Consider the following 18,852-nt stretch of genomic DNA (forward strand, 5'->3'; position numbering starts at 1 on the left):
GCCAGCGCCAAACCACAATATGGACAATCAGGGAATACTAAAAATATTTTACCAAATGATGTTCTTAGCTCAAACATGCGCAAAAGTTTAATACAATAATTGTTATATTTTATCTTGCCAAACAACAGCCCTATGCAAAATTTTCTATCTGTTATTTTGTATTTTTGTCTTTTTATTGTTTATCTATTTATTTCTGTTTTTAACCATTATTTTGTTGATTTCATGTATGTTTTATATGAATGTTGTTTCTTTTAATTTATTTCTTGATTGTATGTTAAATATTTAAATTACCTTTAACTTCATTAATTGTTTTACATTATTTTGCAATGTGAAAGAAAAAGTCTTCATTCACAGGTTAAACAAAAAGTTGAATAGCTTATACTCTTCTGTTCAGACTACAGGTGTCAAAATTAACTATTAAAAATACATTTTGTTTACTCTGTAATGTAATGTAAATACGGACCAACTACTGTAAACAGCTAGTCTTACACTGAATGTATTGTTTCCCTTGTACATTATAGGCATCCTCTCATGTAATAACTTTTTTGAAAAGTAAAGATTTGTTTGTTTTCTAGACTTGATTGGCACAATCTTTTTTTCGCTTGTAGCCCTTGCTGGAGTCGGGTTGTAGTTTTCTCCTCTGTTCCTGATTTTGACTACAAATTTCACAAAATTATGTATCCAAGATATTTGCTTAAATTGACTTTACCCATTGTCTCATTGTTGTTTCTCCACAACAGTATACATTGTTTTCCTGTTTCCATTCATGAGCTAAGACCTGAAAAAAACTCAACAGAGATGCTTATTGAGTTTAAAATGTATACATAACTCTATAGTTTCAGCATATTACAACATTTTATGTCTGAATTAATAAATTAAAATGACGATTATTTCCACTGTGCATCCTGATAAATAATACTAATAATTCTCTTTTAGTTATCTTTAACATTTACTCAAATTAGCTTTTCATCATTCTGTATTTGTAAGAACATATTATGTCTCGTAATGCTTGAAACAATCAAGGTCTGATGATGTTACAGTTCAAACTAATTGATTTATAAATACTTGTTTTGGACAATGATCAACTGCAACCTTTACTTGATTCCATCTTAGTTGTAATATATTTTTTATTTGTTGTCTATCTGAATTACTGTTTAAATTATCCCAATAATTAGTTTATGGTGTTTAAATTGTAGCGCAATACTTTGATTATCTCTGATGGTGATTTTGCTTCAGACCAATTGTTTGACGCCAATCTTGTGTGTTTATCAAAGACTATCAGCTCCTCATTTAACCTTTAACAATCGAGCCCACATTCCGTATAAAAGCTATTGCAATTATATCTGTGTTACTCCGTTTTACACAAGGAATACTGTTAGAACTGGTGAATCTAGCAAAAAGAATAAACGTTATCTGTTTGTAGACCTTGTGATCATTTACTTTGTCTAATTTATAATGTCCATTTGTTTCCCTTGGCTATTTATACTTTAGGTTTTATGTTTATTTCCTCGTATGTTTATCTTTTACATGGTGATATGTGTAAAATATATGTATGTTTATCTTTTTTGTCTGGTATGTGCGTATACCATAGGTGCTTTGAAAAAAACTTTTTAGGAAATAATTTAAAAAATCGTCCTGACATTGGTTGAAAACAAATCTATGACCTACAAAACATTTTCCAATTAAATTCACTTTTCAGACAAGGCTAATGCAACAGCAAATTAAGCAAAAGGCAACAGCTGTTTTTTCTCGCTTTGTGTGCGTCACTACGTCATTACGTCACGTCGAACGTCAGTGTTTTGAAAGGAGATGGCTTGTTAGCTGGTGAGAGATTGGGATTACTCTACAGCGGAAAACGTAGCCAACCAGGTAGCTATTCTTTACATGTTTGCATAATCGTCCTGGAATATGAAAGTCTCCGGTCAGTACTGTTCAAATAACGTTATTAGCTACACAGGTGTCCCATAATATTACGTTACTGGGGTCGGACCGCACTGCTAGCAACCCCAGCTAATGTTAGCTAGCTTGGTACGCTAACGCAGCAAACTAACGTTAGCTAACCTCATCGGACGCAACAACGTGGACACGAGTTGTTTCTGAGATGTATACAACTCACCTAATTAATTTACCGGAGCGACATTTCACGACCACCGCAGCCACACTGCTTCGTTTACGTTCAAGTCGACAACACACGTGAACGCATTGGTTGCGAGCCCTTGGTTTATTAGGAGCTGATCTGTGGATCGAACTGACTTGTTGATTTCGCCATTAACCAGATTATGAACTATGAGCGATCCAGGCCAGACTCCCCCTTGTATGGGTGATGGGAACACGTCTGCAGTCATATGACAGTAACTCGAGTGACACCGAAAATTGGGATCGAAACGCAACCAGCCGACCTCGCAAACTCTGCAAGTACTTGAGGTGAGCAGCTGCAAATCTGTCAGACCTGCTGGGAAGTGTTCATGACAGCAATGTAACTCACTGGTCGGACACAAGATTGATGCTGGATTATTGATTAGTTAAATGGGAAATGATACTATGGTATTTAAGTAACAAATATTCGGTATTGCCCAGTTATTTAAAATATATCAGATAATAATCATGCGATATTTATGAATCAGATTAATTGTATGTATTCTGTTCATGACTTGTGTCTTGTATAAAGTCACTGGATTACCTGAAAACACAAATTCCCATTTGGTTGATTTATTTGTATATAGTGAGTCAGATGAGTTTATATACGGGTTGACTTTATATGAACATACTCTGCAATTACACATACCATGAGGGAAGATTGAATCCAGAGTACCCACACCTACCCACAGGGATTATAGTTTAAGAAATTATGTGAAAGACAATATATTGCAGCAAGATTATGTACAATATATCATAATATCTGTGTAACTGATGAGGGACCTGTTCTTCTGAATGACAATGCTATAGAGTAGAATAATAATGGCAATACAAGCAGTAACGTATTGGGAATAGTAATGTGACTAATAATAATAATGATGGTAGCAGTGAGTGTCAGCAGGGCCATGGCAGGAGGCACGGTCAAGGTATAACCATGATCTGTTGAAACATGCAAGGTGAGAAAGTACAAAGACGAAGAAAAACAACAGTTTTAATGTGTATTAATGGGACATTCATAAAAAATTTCTCCAGCAAACCAGGGCAAACCTGAGTCAGCCCTAACTATAAGCGCTATCAAAGAGGAAAGTCTTAAGTTTACTCTTAAATGAGGTGACTGTGTCTGCCCCCTGGACTGAACATGGAAACTGATTCCACAGAAGAGGAGCGTGATAACTGAAGGCTCTGGCCCCCATCCTACTTTTTAAGACTCTTAAGTTAAAGGACACATCCTAATCAAAGATAAACTATATCGTTAGATAATTGATTGTGGAGGGGTTCTGGACTTAGTAGAATAACTTAAATTGTGTCTGAACATCAGGAAGTTGCAGGTCATCCAGATTTGTATGTCTTTAAGACATGCTCAAAGTGTAGCGAACTAGTTGATTTTGTCTGGCTTGATCGACAGATATAGTTAGGTAACATCTGCATAACAATGACAGTTTATGGAGTGTTTTCTGATAATGGTGCCTAAAGGAAGCATATAAGGTGATTACAATTCACAGAACTTTGTGGGACCTGGAGGATTCATCGTTTACATATACAAACTGGGATTGATCTGATAAATAGGACTTAAACCACCCTAGTGCGGTTCATTTAATGCCAATCAAATGGCCTAGTCTCTTTAATGGGATGTGATGATCAATAGTGTTGAATGCTACACAAAGGTCTAACAAGACAAGTACAGAGACGAGTCCTTTTTCTGATGCAATTAGAAGGTCACTAGTAATAGTCACCAGTGCTGTCTCTGTGCTATGGTGTTTTCTAAATCCTGACTGAAATCCTCAGCTTAACTATTATTTTGTAGAAAGTCACACAACTGATTTGTAACTGTTTTCTTAAGGATCTTGGGGAGGAAGGGAAGGTTAGAGATCGGTCTATAGTTCCTCTGGATCAAGAGTGGCTTCGTGTTCACACCAAAACAGTTGCGAAATATTCGCGCATCCAGATTACATGTTAAATCAATGCACAGCCGCGTTAGATTGCGAAAAAGCGGATTTTTCGCCGGGCGTCGCGATAGAGGCGAAACGGCGTTGCGAATATTCGCAACTCCGCTTTTTCGCCAGCGTTCAAATATTTCAACTCCAGCGAATAATTCGCATGACACGGTAGTTGCGGAAGCCAATCAGCGTTGACAAGCTCCGCCCGGCATCACCGCCGTTACTGAATCAAACTGTTGGTCCGCTGAAGGAGCGCTGGAAGCGGCTTCATTCAGACACTCGTCCTGGAGGAGTCGGAGCTGTGTGCGACTACGGATAATATTATGAACCCAGACACGGGGGCGGTTGATGTTCCGACGTGTGTGGGACTTCCTCAACAAGTATAAAGCAGAACTAGAGGTTGTTTCAATGCTGAATGGCGGAAATAGTAAATGCTTTCACAAACACGGAGATAGAAGCTCCGCAACGGCATCACTGCCGTTACTGAATCAAACTGCTGCTGGTCCGCTGAAGGAGCGCTGGAAGCGGCTTCACTCAGACACTCGTCCTGGAGGAGTCTGAGCTGTGTGCGACTACGGATAATATGATGAACCCAGACACGGGGGTGGTTGATGTTCCGACGTGTGTGGGACTTCCTCAACAAGTATAAAGCAGAACTAGTGGTTATTTACCTGGTGGATGAAGGAAATAGTAAATGTTTTCAAGACACAGAGATAAGCCCTGCCCCCTTTCCCCAGCGATGGTTGCGAAAAAACGGATTAACCACAGAGCGAATTTTTCACCTGCGGCGCGATATAGGCGAAGTGGCATTGCGAACATTCGCAACTGTTTTGGTGTGAACACGGCATTAAGAAGAGGTTTATTGACAGCTACTTTAAAGGACTGTGAAATAGCACCTGACAGGGTGCTCTTTCACGTGGCTTGGCCTAGTATGTATTTGGCCTAGTATGTATTTGTTGGTGTGTATTGCAATCCTCGACTGAAGAAGAGCTAGAAACTAGAAATGGCACCGGTCACCGGTGCGAGTCAATTAAATGTTTCACTTTGTTTCAGTCAGTTATAGCCAGCAACGACCACTGTGTGTTTATCCGAAACAGTTAGTTTTAGTGCTGAAAAGTACTTCTCTCTATTGTGGTAACCCTAGTTTAGGGTTGGGCGGTATTGCCAAAAATTCATATCACGCTATTTTGTAAGATTCTGGCGGTTTCACATTATATCACAGTATTTTATTCCGAGTAAACATATTAATTTATTGACACCGAAAAGGACCGTCAGCCAACTGAACAGCTGTTCACCGCTCGTTATTCACCGCTCGCTGGCCAACTCGCTTGCAACTGGCCAGCGAGCGGTGAACATGTTTGTGCGGTGTGTCTTCCGTTCGGTCTCTTCCTGTTTTTTTCACCTACATTCCCCTGGGTCCTAAGTGCCTCCAAGTTCAGCTTCGTCTCTGCCATGACTGGTTGACGGTCTTGAATCTGAGGACCGTAATCACATAAACTCTTTGTATTCCAACCTATGCTTTCTGCTGAGGTGATGGAGTAAATTGCTAGTGTTGCCCCAGAGGCAATAACAGCGGCTCGACAAACATTGCAATAAATCGTTTTCTGATCTACGTCGGATTTTTCAAAACCAAAAAACCTCCAAACAGCAGACACAAATTGTTTGTGTCACAAACTGTTGTGTTGTGGTGTTTTACCCTGTTAAAGAGTGTTAGTTGTGGGTTATTAATTGTTGTTATAACCATGAATCTCAATACACGTAATATAAGTAGCTCCGACTGCTGCGCCCTCAGCGTCCAGCGGTGAACAATATATTTAGCTGCCTGCCGAAGAGCGACAACACGGTATATGCAAAATTCATACCGTATGGAAATTTGAAAACGGTATACCGCCCAGCCCTAATCTAATGTATAGCTCTGGTTCCTCCAAACCTGTGAGGTCCTTTTTCCTAGACCAAATCTGTTTTCCGTTTTTTCATCAGAAGGAACAATAGAAAAGCAGATATGATGGAAGGATAGAGTAGGCAGGAAGAGGTAAGACTTGTTTCATCTCAGGTCATGGGGGGGGGGGGGGGTGTACTGTTGGCCTGTGGTTGATGGGTACCCTGCAGCCATACTTGTCGCCTTTTCCTTTTCTCCCTTTGATGAAACCAATAACTTGTGGACTGTTGGTAAACACATTTGACCTGTCAAGAAAAGTTATAAATCACATGATCTTACATCTTCTGGTGGTTTTACAATCTTTTTGCACTTGACTCTAAATATGCTGCCACCTGTAAATGGGATTACAAGGTTTGATGACACACTTGTACTGTGATCTAAAGCTCAGGCATCTCTGATATTGTTTTTGTATTAGATTCAAAGGTGAGGGCAACACGACTTGGCTGTATTCTAAGCCTCTGCGTAATACAAGCTTTCAGAATATGGTCAGCCCGGTTGTTGCATAAGTTTTAAGGCCTCATATGTAAGCTTGCTGAATTGAAGGTACATATGTTAATAATAATTCACAGTCCCTTAACTGTTGGATACCAGGCGATGAAGATAAACAGTGTGACAACCCTGTTAAAGTGTAAATGTCTTTACCCCATGTTCTGGTAGATGTGGTGTTTATCATACAAGGATTTGTCAAGTGCACAGAAGTCGTGTGCACAACATCTGTAAAATCTTGTCGTAATCAACAACGTCTGGCTTGAGAAAGAGATTTGAATGTTAATTATGCTTTTGTTTTGAGAAGAAGCAGTCACGCCAGAGTATCTAGAGTGGACGCAGAACAGAGGAAGATGAGCATGCATGGTGCCAGTGGAGGTTGTGACCGCTCACGTGACCGCCGCCGCTCCAGCGATCGCTCCAGAGACTCCTCGCACGAGAGAGACGGCCAGCTCACCCCCTGCATTCGCAACGTCACCTCGCCCACCCGCCAACACAACAGTGGTGAGTGTGCAGGGAAAGAATAGAGGACTTATATGGATATCATGTTAGAGGTCCACAGCTCCTAGCAGCTACTGTTGACAACAGCTGACTGCATTTATCAACTTGCAGCTCAGACATGGTTTATATTTCTGCCAGTTTTGCCTGTCAATGGATCAAGTCAACAGTAATCTACCTGTTTGTGTTTATACCAAGATGGCTTGTAGTCAGATTTTCTAGAAACAGAACACATGTTCTGAATACGATCCTTTTTAGTCTGGTTGTTTTAGATCAGCTGTTACTAATAGTAGACCCCTACTGAAAGAGATACCAAAGATGAAGAATCCTTCTCATGAATGCAGAAACCTCCAAATTAAGCTACAAAATGATAGAAAATGTATGTCAATAATTATGTCTGAACACATTGCTGATGTTTGCCCGGTGGTTTGTGTCCTGAATTAAAAGGGGAAACAGAGTAATTGCTCTGCCTGTTTGTGTGCAGAGCGAGAACGAGATGGTGGCTCGTCATCGAGGCCGAGTAGCCCACGGCCTCAGAGAGTCTCTCCCAGCGGCTCCAGCACTAGCGGGGTGGTGAGCAGTCGCAGCAGCCTGTCAAGTACTGAAGGCACCTTCAAGAGCTTGGGAGTTGGAGAAATGATTTTTGTCTACGAGAATCCCAAGGAGACGGGAGCAGGTGCCACTGTGGGAAACCGGAATATTCGGACCTCAGAAAGAGTCACTCTGATTGTTGACAACACACGCTTTGTGGTAGATCCTGCCATCTTCACTGCACAACCCAATACCATGTTGGGCAGGTAAAGTATTCTTTGACCAACATTATTACCTGTCATTACTCATTATCACCTCAATAACTGAAAGTATTTAATTGATCTGCAACGTACAAATCTATTTTATATGCATACATGTTGGTATAAATGTGCTATTTCTATTGTCTGTGATTCAAAGAATAAACCAAAGTCTCTTTATTTCAGAATGTTTGGATCTGGAAGAGAGCATAATTTCACACGGCCCAACGAGAAGGGCGAGTTCGAGGTGGCTGAGGGCATTAGCTCAACAGTTTTCCGAGCAATTCTGGTCAGTTTCTCTCCAACATTTTCTCTGTTTGTATCAGCGCCATTGCTCGGACCACACCCATCCTCGATCTCAACCTTCATTTTGATCTCAATAACATACCTGTAAAGTTGACTGCTTCTTGCTTGATTGTGAAGCTATTGCATTGACAAAATATCTCAAAATACAGATATATATATATATATATATATATATATATATATATATATATATATATATATATATATATATATATATATATATATATATATAAATAAGGCGTTTGTATTTTGCCTGCATGACAATAAAGCCAGATGCATCCAAGTACTGAGAACTGATCGTATATGTTAGTACTATTATTAGACTAAATGCAGCTAAGTTAGATTTACTTTGTGATACAGTGAGTGAGTGTGACAATAGTTACTGGAAAATATGCTGTTGGTGAATTCTCAGGAAAGATGAGGGAGATAATGATTAGATGAGGGAACATTTTATTGTCAGATTCCTCTGAAATTTGACCACAGACCAAATAAAACACATTTATCTACAGCACAGTATTACAAATAGACGGCTGCAGTATATTTTTGCTTGACATTTAGTATCACACATACATACAACATGTTAACACTCTTAAAGCAGATAACTAATTTCCTAGCTAACTCCGTGCTACCCTCGACCTACTGAGAACTCATCTTGTTACTGTTTGACAGATTGAGTAATGAATGAGTTTGGTAACCTGTGAAGCTCTCAACATCTATTAGATGCCAAAATGCTTTACCAAAGTAAGATAGTGGTACAAAGTGTTTTATTGAAAGCTTTGAGTGTTTACGTTTGGGCATTGTTTCATATTCTGAGCCTTTTATGTGATTTCTGTCTAATTGACAGGATTACTACAAATCTGGGATAATCCGCTGTCCTGATGGAATCTCTATCCCTGAGTTGCGTGAAGCGTGTGATTATCTATGCATCTCCTTTGACTATGGCACCATCAAATGCAGAGACCTCAGTGAGTATTTTGTTTGGGGCATTGGAACTGTTAATGTTACCTATTAACAGTGGAAGTTTGAGTCGGCGTTAAAAAGAGACACAGCAAAGCTGCCTTGACACTTTCTTCCTCTAAAGCCTTACACAACAGAAAACGTGTTGAGCGGCAAAGAAAGTACATAATCATAAATGTATTCTATTGTAGGTAAAACCTTTATTTTTAGGGTTTTATTTGTTTATTACACAAGTTCAACTGATGGTGGGGAGTTATGAGAGCCAGTATTAATTGGTTTGCATCTTCTGAATCTAACTGATACAATCTCCTTTGTTATCAGGTGCCCTAATGCATGAGCTGTCCAATGATGGAGCTCGGCGGCAATTTGAGTTTTACCTGGAGGAGATGGTACTGCCTTTGATGGTAGCCAGTGCCCAGAGCGGAGAGAGGGAATGTCACATTGTAGTCCTTACTGATGATGATGTGGTTGACTGGGACGAAGAATATCCACCACAGATGGGAGAAGAGTATTCACAGAGTAAGTACACACTGATGCATAATACAGGCACACAGGTCTGCATGTGCACAAAAGACGTATACGTGATTAAGACATTTGTTGTGGTTCTTCTGTTTGCAGTCATCTACAGCACAAAACTGTACAGGTTTTTCAAGTATATTGAGAACCGAGATGTTGCCAAATCAGTTTTAAAGGATAGAGGATTAAAGAAAATAAGACTGGGCATTGAAGGTAAGTTGGACTTTCAAATAGTAAATAGTAATGGCTTTATTTTCCCTTGTTAATGGAGTACTATGAGCAAAGAAAAAACATACATACATGACAGATCTGGTTGGGTATGGCAGGGAAACCATTAATATGGATTAAAAAGGGGGTAGTTAGTTAGTGTCTGACCCAAATGAATAAAAGACACAGTGATATGGAAAGTCAAACATTCAAATTGATAGTATAATGGGTGAGTGAGATCTAAAATGATAGGGAAGACGACTGACATCTTGCAAAATAGATTATTTTGATATTACTAAGAACAATGCTGAGATGCAAGATTGTTTCAAATACCTTGTTCTGTGGTGTGATTTGTTCCAGCATTCTACTATGTGCTAGTGCGTGTGGAGAAAAGGCTTTTAATCTTTGCGTATTGGATGTTCACCAAAACTGCAGTGAGGGGACTGCTGTCGCTCAGTGCACTCAAGCCATAAATTAATGAAAAATGTACAGATTACGTCTTTCAATGAAGACTACTGTTTGTTGGAGATCTTCTTTTTTTTTCAAAAAACAATTCTCCTCTCAATTAAAACTCCCAAAACCTTTGAGGCATTACTGATTCTGGTGATAGTTACAAAAATAAAAATAACAATGTAACTGGCTCAACAGAAGTAATCCTGGCTACTAATAAACCACAGAACAGCATATCGCCCATTGTAAATACATAGATAATATTCATAAAATGTAATCCATCAAATCACACTTCCGGATACTCTATACTATTATATATCATATTCTATGCTATTAATCCACTCAGCTTTATTACAGTAACCTTTAAAATCCAATCAAAGCCCTGAAACATCACTGTTGTGTTGACCACTTCGCTTACTGGTCAAGTAGATCTTGCCCCATCATTCTGGTGTTTTTGTCTTCTAGGTGACCAGGACTGGATTACAAAAACTGAGCTAATGATTTGTCCACACTGTTCCTTTGGCAGGTTACCCGACATATAAAGAGAAAGTGAAAAAACGACCAGGAGGGCGTCCAGAGGTAATTTACAACTACGTCCAGAGGCCCTTCATCCGCATGTCCTGGGAAAAGGAAGAGGGTAAAAGCCGTCACGTGGACTTCCAGTGTGTCAAGTCCAAGTCCATCACTAACCTGGCGGCAGCAGCAGCAGACATCCCCCAGGACCAGCTGGTGGTGATGCACCCTGGCCCCCAAGTGGATGAACTGGACAACCTACCTAATCAGCCACCCAGTGGGAATCACTACAGCAACAACTACAACAACGAACCTGACCCTGATGCACCTTCACCTGCTGTCTGAGGACACACTGGTCCTCTTTCAATGCCTCTGCCCCTCTCCTATTCCTCTAGTCCTTCTCCCAGCATGCTGCAGCATGGAGCGCCAGGGGCACCATAACCATATTGCCTTGACACCTCCTTTGCAGCCTTAGAGCCTCAAGAACCTGGTTGACTGTAGAAAAAGAAGCATGAGGGACTTAAGACTGGTGGAAGTTCAATATTATTTTCGTTTTTGTTTTTTACTTGACCAAAGAATTTTTTTTTCCTGTTTGGGGAAAAAAAGATCTTTAAAACACTTATTATTAACATTATTATTTACAATATTATTGTACCTTAATTTGATGGTTTTGGCGGAGCACTCATGTGGTATCACTGTTTTTTTCACAGGGTTTTAGTTTACTGATGATATTGATTTTGATTATCTTGGGTGGCCTAACTACTAAATGTGCTTTGAGGAAAATATGACTTTCTGGTCATGGATAAAAAAAACAGTTATCACCGCATAGTGTCATGATCTCTGATTCAACTCCTCTCAGATGTCTTTGAATCTTGTAATTGGGTATGTAGTTATTGGCTGGATCTGATATGTGATGTAATGCTCTTCCCCCACAGCCAAGATATTAAGCAGAGCACAGGCTGTTGTGGTCAAACTCTTTTTGTGCAAAGCTTGAAATTGTTGTTAAAAAATAAAACGTAAAATCATCAAATAAAGACATCAAAATAAAGTTTGTGTCTATTCAATCCTTATTCTAAAACCTTCCAGTAGTTTCAGTAATGCCCATCCCAAGACTGATCACATTAATGTGATGAATAAGAGAGGAAGTAAGTTGACAGCAGAGAAGTGTTTGTGATAACTATAGCGTTTATGGTACCAGAACACCTTTTGAAGATTGATCACTTTGTAGTCATATTGTCAGATATATAGCCCTATGAGGATCAGAGCTGTCAGCTGATCCCACATGGTGCTGGTACGGTGGTCAGTTGTCAAACATGCTGTTCCAATAAAAACACCTCCCTATCCTTTTGATGTCCTTTACTCTTTGGCTTCTTCATCCTCTGCTGCAGGTGTGTATGCAGGTTTCCCATAATGATGGAAAACATGCAGGTCACATGATATAAGCACACCCGTTTCAAGTCTTGACCTCCTTCAGCTTGTCCTGAAGGCTCTAAAACATCCTCCTTGTCCTGACCTGATGTTGCGACCCCTCGCGCTGTTGAGTAGTTTTGTACTTTGTTTCCTTCCCACGGACATTTTCCGCCCTTTTCCCCACCAGGTTCTCCAGAGCTGCAGACACCACTTATGGAACTGCCTCCTCAAACACTGTCTGATCCTCTGAGATCAAAACCGCTCAGAGCAAGACAGCTGTTTGACAACTGTCAAGTTGTGAATTGAGATTTCACATTGACAGGAGACAAAATCTTCCACAATATTGCCTGATGTCAAATATTTGAAGAGGTTTGTCAATATTATTCAGGAGATGGTTATACCTCTGGATTTCTGACAGCTCTTCTGCAATCCTCTCCGCCTGCCCTCGTACCATTAGGAATTCCAAGCACCATTTGGAAATCCAGCTTCCCTTTACCTGCCATAGGACAAAGATGTAGGGTCAATGATGTGCTGCTTTGCTTTGATGGTTGAGATTAAAAACAAATAACACATAAGAAAGGGCTTTCTGAGCTGGCATCAGTACGGTGGCCATTGTGTGTGAGAAGGCAGCAGGCTGATAGGACTGAAGGACTGCTTTGTCAATGAAAGAGTAAAAGAGTGTAGAAAGAGGCATGTCTGTGTATTATGGCATAGCTATGTAACCTACAGTAGTCACACAGTATCTACAGATATCCTTAATGTATTCTACACTTTATTTTTATATGTGTTGGCGTGCTAGCAGTTAGCCAGTTGGCCCACCATTTTGGTCCATGCTGAAAGATCTCCACAACTATTGGATGGACTGCAAGAATATTTGTACAGACATTCATGATCCCCAAAGGATGAATCTTAGAGACATTGTTGAGCCCCCTGACACGCACTTGTATCAACATCTGGCACAAAATGAGCAATATAGTATAATAGTATAATATAGCACAAGCCTGGCCAGCAGGCTTGTGCTATATTATATAATAAGCTAGAAAAAGACAGTTTTACTTGAATGACTAGAGTATTGATAGAGACAATGAACTCCACTTCTTTAGTTCAAAGGATCTTAAAACTGAACCAGAGGCGTCTTAGTGTGATGAATGAACCGTCTTTTATTTTGAACTTATTGCAGCTTGTATTGATCTTTTCTCTCATCTGCACCACTTACAGCAGACAGCAACAAAGGGGGAAAAGGACAAGTAATGGATGAGCTGTCAATGGGTAAGATGAACTACAATACTATTTTCACCCATTGCAGCAAAGCACTACAATTCCACCAGAGCAGATCAGACTGATACATTCATCAGTGTAATCACTAAACATGGAGGGCGGTCCGGGTCTTTGGCAGAGCTTTGTGTACTGCACAAAAGCGCAATAGCAGTTAATCAAGGGTTGTCCCTTCTGTAAGATGCATACCTTGTCTGTGACTTTTTGCTGAATGTACAATATCATCTTCATGAAAGTATTCATTAAATATAATCTTAAAAAATAATATTTTTCACTTTATTTTCTTTATTGTGAAGTTGAATAATTTCTCAATCACAAAATGAAATCAAGGCTTAACTAACCTTAACATGAATGATAAGGAGTGTATACACCTACACATTAAAGCCAAATGTATTACACTGTATTGATACTTTGTGGTAAAAGGTGCTCACCTTTGATCTACGAGGATAATCTTCCCGTCAATAGCATGATGTGAAACAAACTCCACAGGTTTGACCTTGACATGATTCTGCATTGTCTGAGAAACAGTGTGAAGATGCGACCAACCAACAACCACCCATCACTTTACATTCATCATTTTCATCCAGCAACCTTTTCAAGTAACCAGTGCTGTGAAAGGAAGAATATTCATGTGTATTCTAAAATGATAAGTAGCACTAATGTGTAAGCATCAGGCTCTGATTAAGCACAACACAATATATTGGTTCAACATGTACATTGAGCACTAAGTAAGAGATGCCACTGGAGGAAACATCTTCATCTTCCAAGTTTCCGTTGCACTTCATCCTTCAGAAAAATAAGCATCTCACCCCAGAATAGACGCGGATGTATATAACTGAAGAGGTCATTAAAGGTTGATATGTATTGTATATCTTGTAGGGAATTCATATCTGCCTTTTGATAAGAGACACAAGGCAGGGTTTATTAAAATTGGATTGAATGATGAAAACAAATGTCCCAGAAGAACCTGCCTCTACTTTAATTTAACTCAAGGAAATGTATTCTTAAATGGCATTAAAAAACAAATCTATCTTTCCGACTGCCTGTGTAATTATTATTATTGTTTGTAGCAGCAGCAGCAGTCGTAGAAGTATAGGTCTGATAGTGGTATAGCTGATATCCTTTGTTGTTGTAGTTATGTTGCTGTGGGAACAAGAAGAGAGAAAAGGTCAAACAAATGTTCAACACCCTAATAATCAAAGTAAGAAATGCAAGACATGTATAGATGTCGTGGGACCTCATGAAAAGAGATGATCTCTTTCAGCTGAGACTTTTAGGCCATCATCTCTTCTCGCCACATGCTGGCAGTAGAGTGCCAACAAACAGATGAAAAAGCTCCTCAGTCAACATACTGTTCATTTACAATATAACTATTTTTGATAATACTGCAAATCAACAGAAACAATACTTAACAATTAGTATTTGAATCGATAGGTAAGGTATTAGAAGAATTATTTATTCTCATTTTTTTTTGCAGTTTTATTGATTAATGGTGACCGAAGGGTACTATGCCTGTTATGGTATCTATTATGACCTACAGTAACGATATATTTGAGGTGCAAACTTCAGCCTATAACACCAATTGTAAAAGAGGATGCTGGAAACATTGTTGATAAGACGTTCATCTTCAAATTGAGTCTCAAACACACACATATTGCCAACATGTCAATTTATAACAACAATTACATCTATAAAACAAGGATTAGTTACATTTTCAAAGATGAAATGAAAATTATTTGGAGATCAAAAGTGAAATGTTTAATCTGAAATATAGATCTGTGTCATAGTCAATTTTGCGGTTGGTCCACTTGGAGCCGCTGTGCATCAGCAGATGTTGATGTCCTGTATCACTGTAAATGGCAGTTAGACAGGGCTTCATGAAAGGCACTAAAATCTTGTGAGGAATCACGTGAATATTCATCGCATAATAATCTAACAGTGGTATACATTGGGCAGTGGCCAGTCTTTTAGCTGCAAGACAAAAACATAAACATGTTGTTTTGAAAACAAGCAAAAGATTCAGAAGTGACATGTAAAACTGATTGTTTGGCTTTTGGGCTGTGTTCGCCCTTTTTTAACAGATGGGCGAGGACAGGCTGTGCTGTCTTCTAATTCAATATAATCCAGGCAGAGATATGTGAACATGCAACATTATACCTTATTTAACTCCAACCCAATCTAACCATCTGCTCTTCCTACGGGATAAAGTGTCAGTGAACAATGTGTACAAGCGAACGAAAAATGTGTGGCCTATTTTAATGTAGCATTTTTTGAATCCTAAAATAAAAGGCTCTTCTGTAATTGAATTACACTCAACACTCACATGCTGTTATTTATAGTGTTTCCCACAATACATTGCATTTAGTTTTCTTTCATTTCACAGTTTATATTTCAGGATTAAGAAAAATATGCTCCCAATAAATCAGTTTAGATTTGTTCAGCAGATCAAGTAAGTGGAAATAATATGAGAGCAGAGTTCATTTAGATTTAAGAACAACAACAACAACAACATAGTAGCCTTGAAAGTCCACTCAGCTCTTCATCATCTTTAAAGCCATACAAGAGACAAAATAATAATTAATACTTTCGCAGATATAAGCACAAAATGCAAAATGCTATTGGTCAATATGAGTAATAAAGGATGAGTTAAAGTTAAATGTAGACTTGGGTCTTGGTTAAAAGAGTATAGCCAAGCAGCTGTATGCTTGATAACCTGTTTACAACAACAAAACAACATAGCAACAACATGTGAAACCAGAGACGAGGCCACAGCACAAAAGGTCATGTGTCAGTCAGACTAAAGTAATCTGAGACTAAATGTGTTAACGTGTACAATGAGTGTCACAGAACACCCTTCAAATAAAAGGCTTGATACTCTGCTGCTGTGGATTATATGTATCTATCTGGACCCTGAATACAGAGTGTTATTGCTGCTGTCTTTATTCTTTCCAGTAAAAGGGGGAAAAGCAACAAAATAGCGATAATGTTCAATAATTTGTGAATGAACCTGTGCAGAAAGGTGTTCTAGTTACTTGTAAATATGTATTGTTCCAGCTGTGCTGTAGGTAAAGGGCCTAGAATGAGCTTTAATACTGTAGACCTTGCTTTTTTGCATCGATGTATATAATGTATTTTTTTTATATGTATGGGATCATGTATTTGATACATGCATTGATCACTTTTAAACTTCCAATCTCTCTCTCTCTCTCTCTCTCTCTCTCTCTCTCTCTCTCGCTCTGTATCTCTCTCTCTCTCTCTCTCTCTCTCTCTCTCTCTATATATATGTATATATATATATATATATATATATATATATATATATATATATATATATAAACAAATATCGCTCCAGGATATCCAATGAGCACCTTCGCACACACAGACACGCACACACACACACACACACACATATTATTATTATATTATTATATATATATATATATATATATATATATATATATATATATATATATAATAATATAATATATAATCATGTTCATAGTGGAGAAAGCTGCCTCAGCTGTATGTGGAGCCGAACATAGTTTAGATGTACGGAGCTACATTCCTCAGACCTGGGCAAGCTGTCTCCGAGACCATTTGGAGCCAGAAAGTGGCCGGGTCAGTTTCGCCGAAATGCTCTTCCAGGGCTACATCTGCTTGAAGATCGATCAGTTGCATCTGGAGAGGCCCAACATTTGCCCCCTTAAAGTGCTGTGTGACTTCCTTTGAGAACCCCCTGTGAGAACAGACAGTTTAAAAATAAATGGGATTCTTTAAACTGTTCCTTTCAGCCTAAATTATGTGTTTTACTTCTTTGTATTTGCCTTTCATTATAGTTTTATCTTTGTTTATAAAATATGCCACTCTGCTGGGCACTGTTTCAGAAAGCAGATTACTTAAACTCTGTGTGTTAACATAGTAACTGACTCTGTGATCCTAACATGCTCGCTAGGTTCTTTTTTTATATAAATATATAACAATCTGACTTGGCTTCTGAACTTGCTAAATGCATGCTTAGTTAACGTATTCTGGAGTTTGAATGTGATGCAATTGCCACACTGCTTCCTGTCCAAATATGTCCTCCTCCAGTTTATCCTTTGGTAATCAACAGTACAGTACACTTATAATATATATTCTGAATACCAGTCTAAAAAAATGAAAAACCCCCAGGACAACATTTTTAAATATAACACAGAGGGGGAAAAAATCATCTAATATTCCCCCTTATTAAGTGTCTCCCTTTCGCACCGTAGTTCATTTTATGTTTGGGTTCCCAGATGCCCAGATAACTGGTTTCCATGACAACACTCCTTTCACTAAAATAGGCTCCACCTTGTATTGTACCAGGAAGGTTTGCACTTGAGTGCAAGAGTGCTCTCCTGCTATACATATTGATCAAGCATAAATTCCCTATTCTTTATTAGCTTGTTGAATAGACTTTTTTTCTGAATGAGAAGTATTCTTCTGGTATTTCTTTAGATTTTGTCTTTGAAGATACAATCATGGATGAAGCTTTCATTTTAAATTGTAGAGTTGTATTGTGTTTTTTTTTAATCCAGACGGTAGAGCAAGATTTCACAAGAGAGCAAGTACCTCACTTCAGTCTGGATATATCTTACGGTGCTTTGGCTGGTTATTTATGCATGTGCGTTGTTGCTCATTGCTGCTGTTGGTGTATATATATATAGAGAGACTAATTACTAAGACTATACTAATTTCTAAGACTATACTCAAAATATATATGATATATATATATATATATATATATATATATATATATATATATATATATATATATATCCATTCAGTCAGTGGGTTTAACATGGTGTCAAAATCAGTTACAATAATCAACACCACTCCAAATAAACACCACCGTTGGTCGTTGATTCAAATGCAACATATGGTTTGTATCTCATCTACTCATTGGTTTATTATAACTATGCATTTTTCTTTTAATCCAAACTTGAGTTGTTTTGGCCAAATGTGTTGTTTTTTTTTCAAGTCAATGACAAACTATTTATTCAATCTTTAGGTATAAGGACGTCAGTAACAATCAGAAATGAAGAATGTGGTAAACTCAGAACTTCACAATTCTGATGAGCTGTGTAATCAATGTTTTGGTGTAAATAGCACCAGTCAGCTTCAAGCGGTGTCTGGTCTATTTTAACTACATTTTTACAAAATTGTTAAATACACATAAGCAGTCTTGCCTCTCAACAGTACGTTTGTGCAATTTAAAGCGTGCAAAAAAAAAAAAAAAACACACATTCCCGTTGTTAATTTACCTGTCTCTCTTGGCACATTTCAGGGGCTTCTGGAATATTCTGTCGGGGGATCTTAATTATCTCTAATTGATCTTGATCAAACTGGTCTGGTTGCACTGAATGATTCATGAGACATTATAATGAGCAGTGAAATATAGTTGAGCCACATG

The 18,852-nt window shown here is 38.5% G+C and overlaps 1 protein-coding gene across 2 annotated transcripts; it reads left to right on the forward strand.

Annotated features, from left to right (window-relative positions):
* The first annotated feature begins 1,811 nt into the window (after positions 1-1,811).
* Positions 1,812-12,076, forward strand: btbd10b (BTB (POZ) domain containing 10b). Of its 2 annotated transcripts, XM_079217336.1 has the most exons (9): positions 1,836-1,869; positions 2,277-2,424; positions 6,803-7,002; positions 7,481-7,793; positions 7,971-8,073; positions 8,935-9,055; positions 9,369-9,566; positions 9,666-9,776; positions 10,747-12,076. In XM_079217336.1, exons 2-9 carry the CDS (start codon positions 2,324-2,326, stop codon positions 11,076-11,078), a joined length of 1,479 nt encoding a protein of 492 aa, XP_079073462.1. In that variant the 5' UTR covers positions 1,836-1,869; positions 2,277-2,323; the 3' UTR covers positions 11,079-12,076. The 2 variants fall into 2 exon arrangements, with proteins under 2 accessions (XP_079073463.1, XP_079073462.1); XM_079217337.1 differs by lacking the exon at positions 2,277-2,424 and having other exon boundaries at positions 1,812-1,869.
* Positions 12,077-18,852: the final 6,776 nt, after the last annotated feature.

Source organism: Taurulus bubalis (genome assembly GCF_910589615.1).
Source record: "Taurulus bubalis genome assembly, chromosome: 4".
Lineage (NCBI taxonomy): Eukaryota > Metazoa > Chordata > Actinopteri > Perciformes > Cottidae > Taurulus > Taurulus bubalis.

Excerpts from the sequence above, each read along its gene's own strand:
- btbd10b (XM_079217336.1), top strand. The coding sequence starts at position 2,324 with ATGGGAACACGTCTGCAGTCATATGACAGTAACTCGAGTGACACCGAA. Across the intron at positions 7,794-7,970 it reads CCCAATACCATGTTGGGCAG|AATGTTTGGATCTGGAAGAG; the intron begins GTAAAGTATTCT and ends TCTTTATTTCAG. Across the intron at positions 8,074-8,934 it reads CAGTTTTCCGAGCAATTCTG|GATTACTACAAATCTGGGAT; the intron begins GTCAGTTTCTCT and ends TCTAATTGACAG.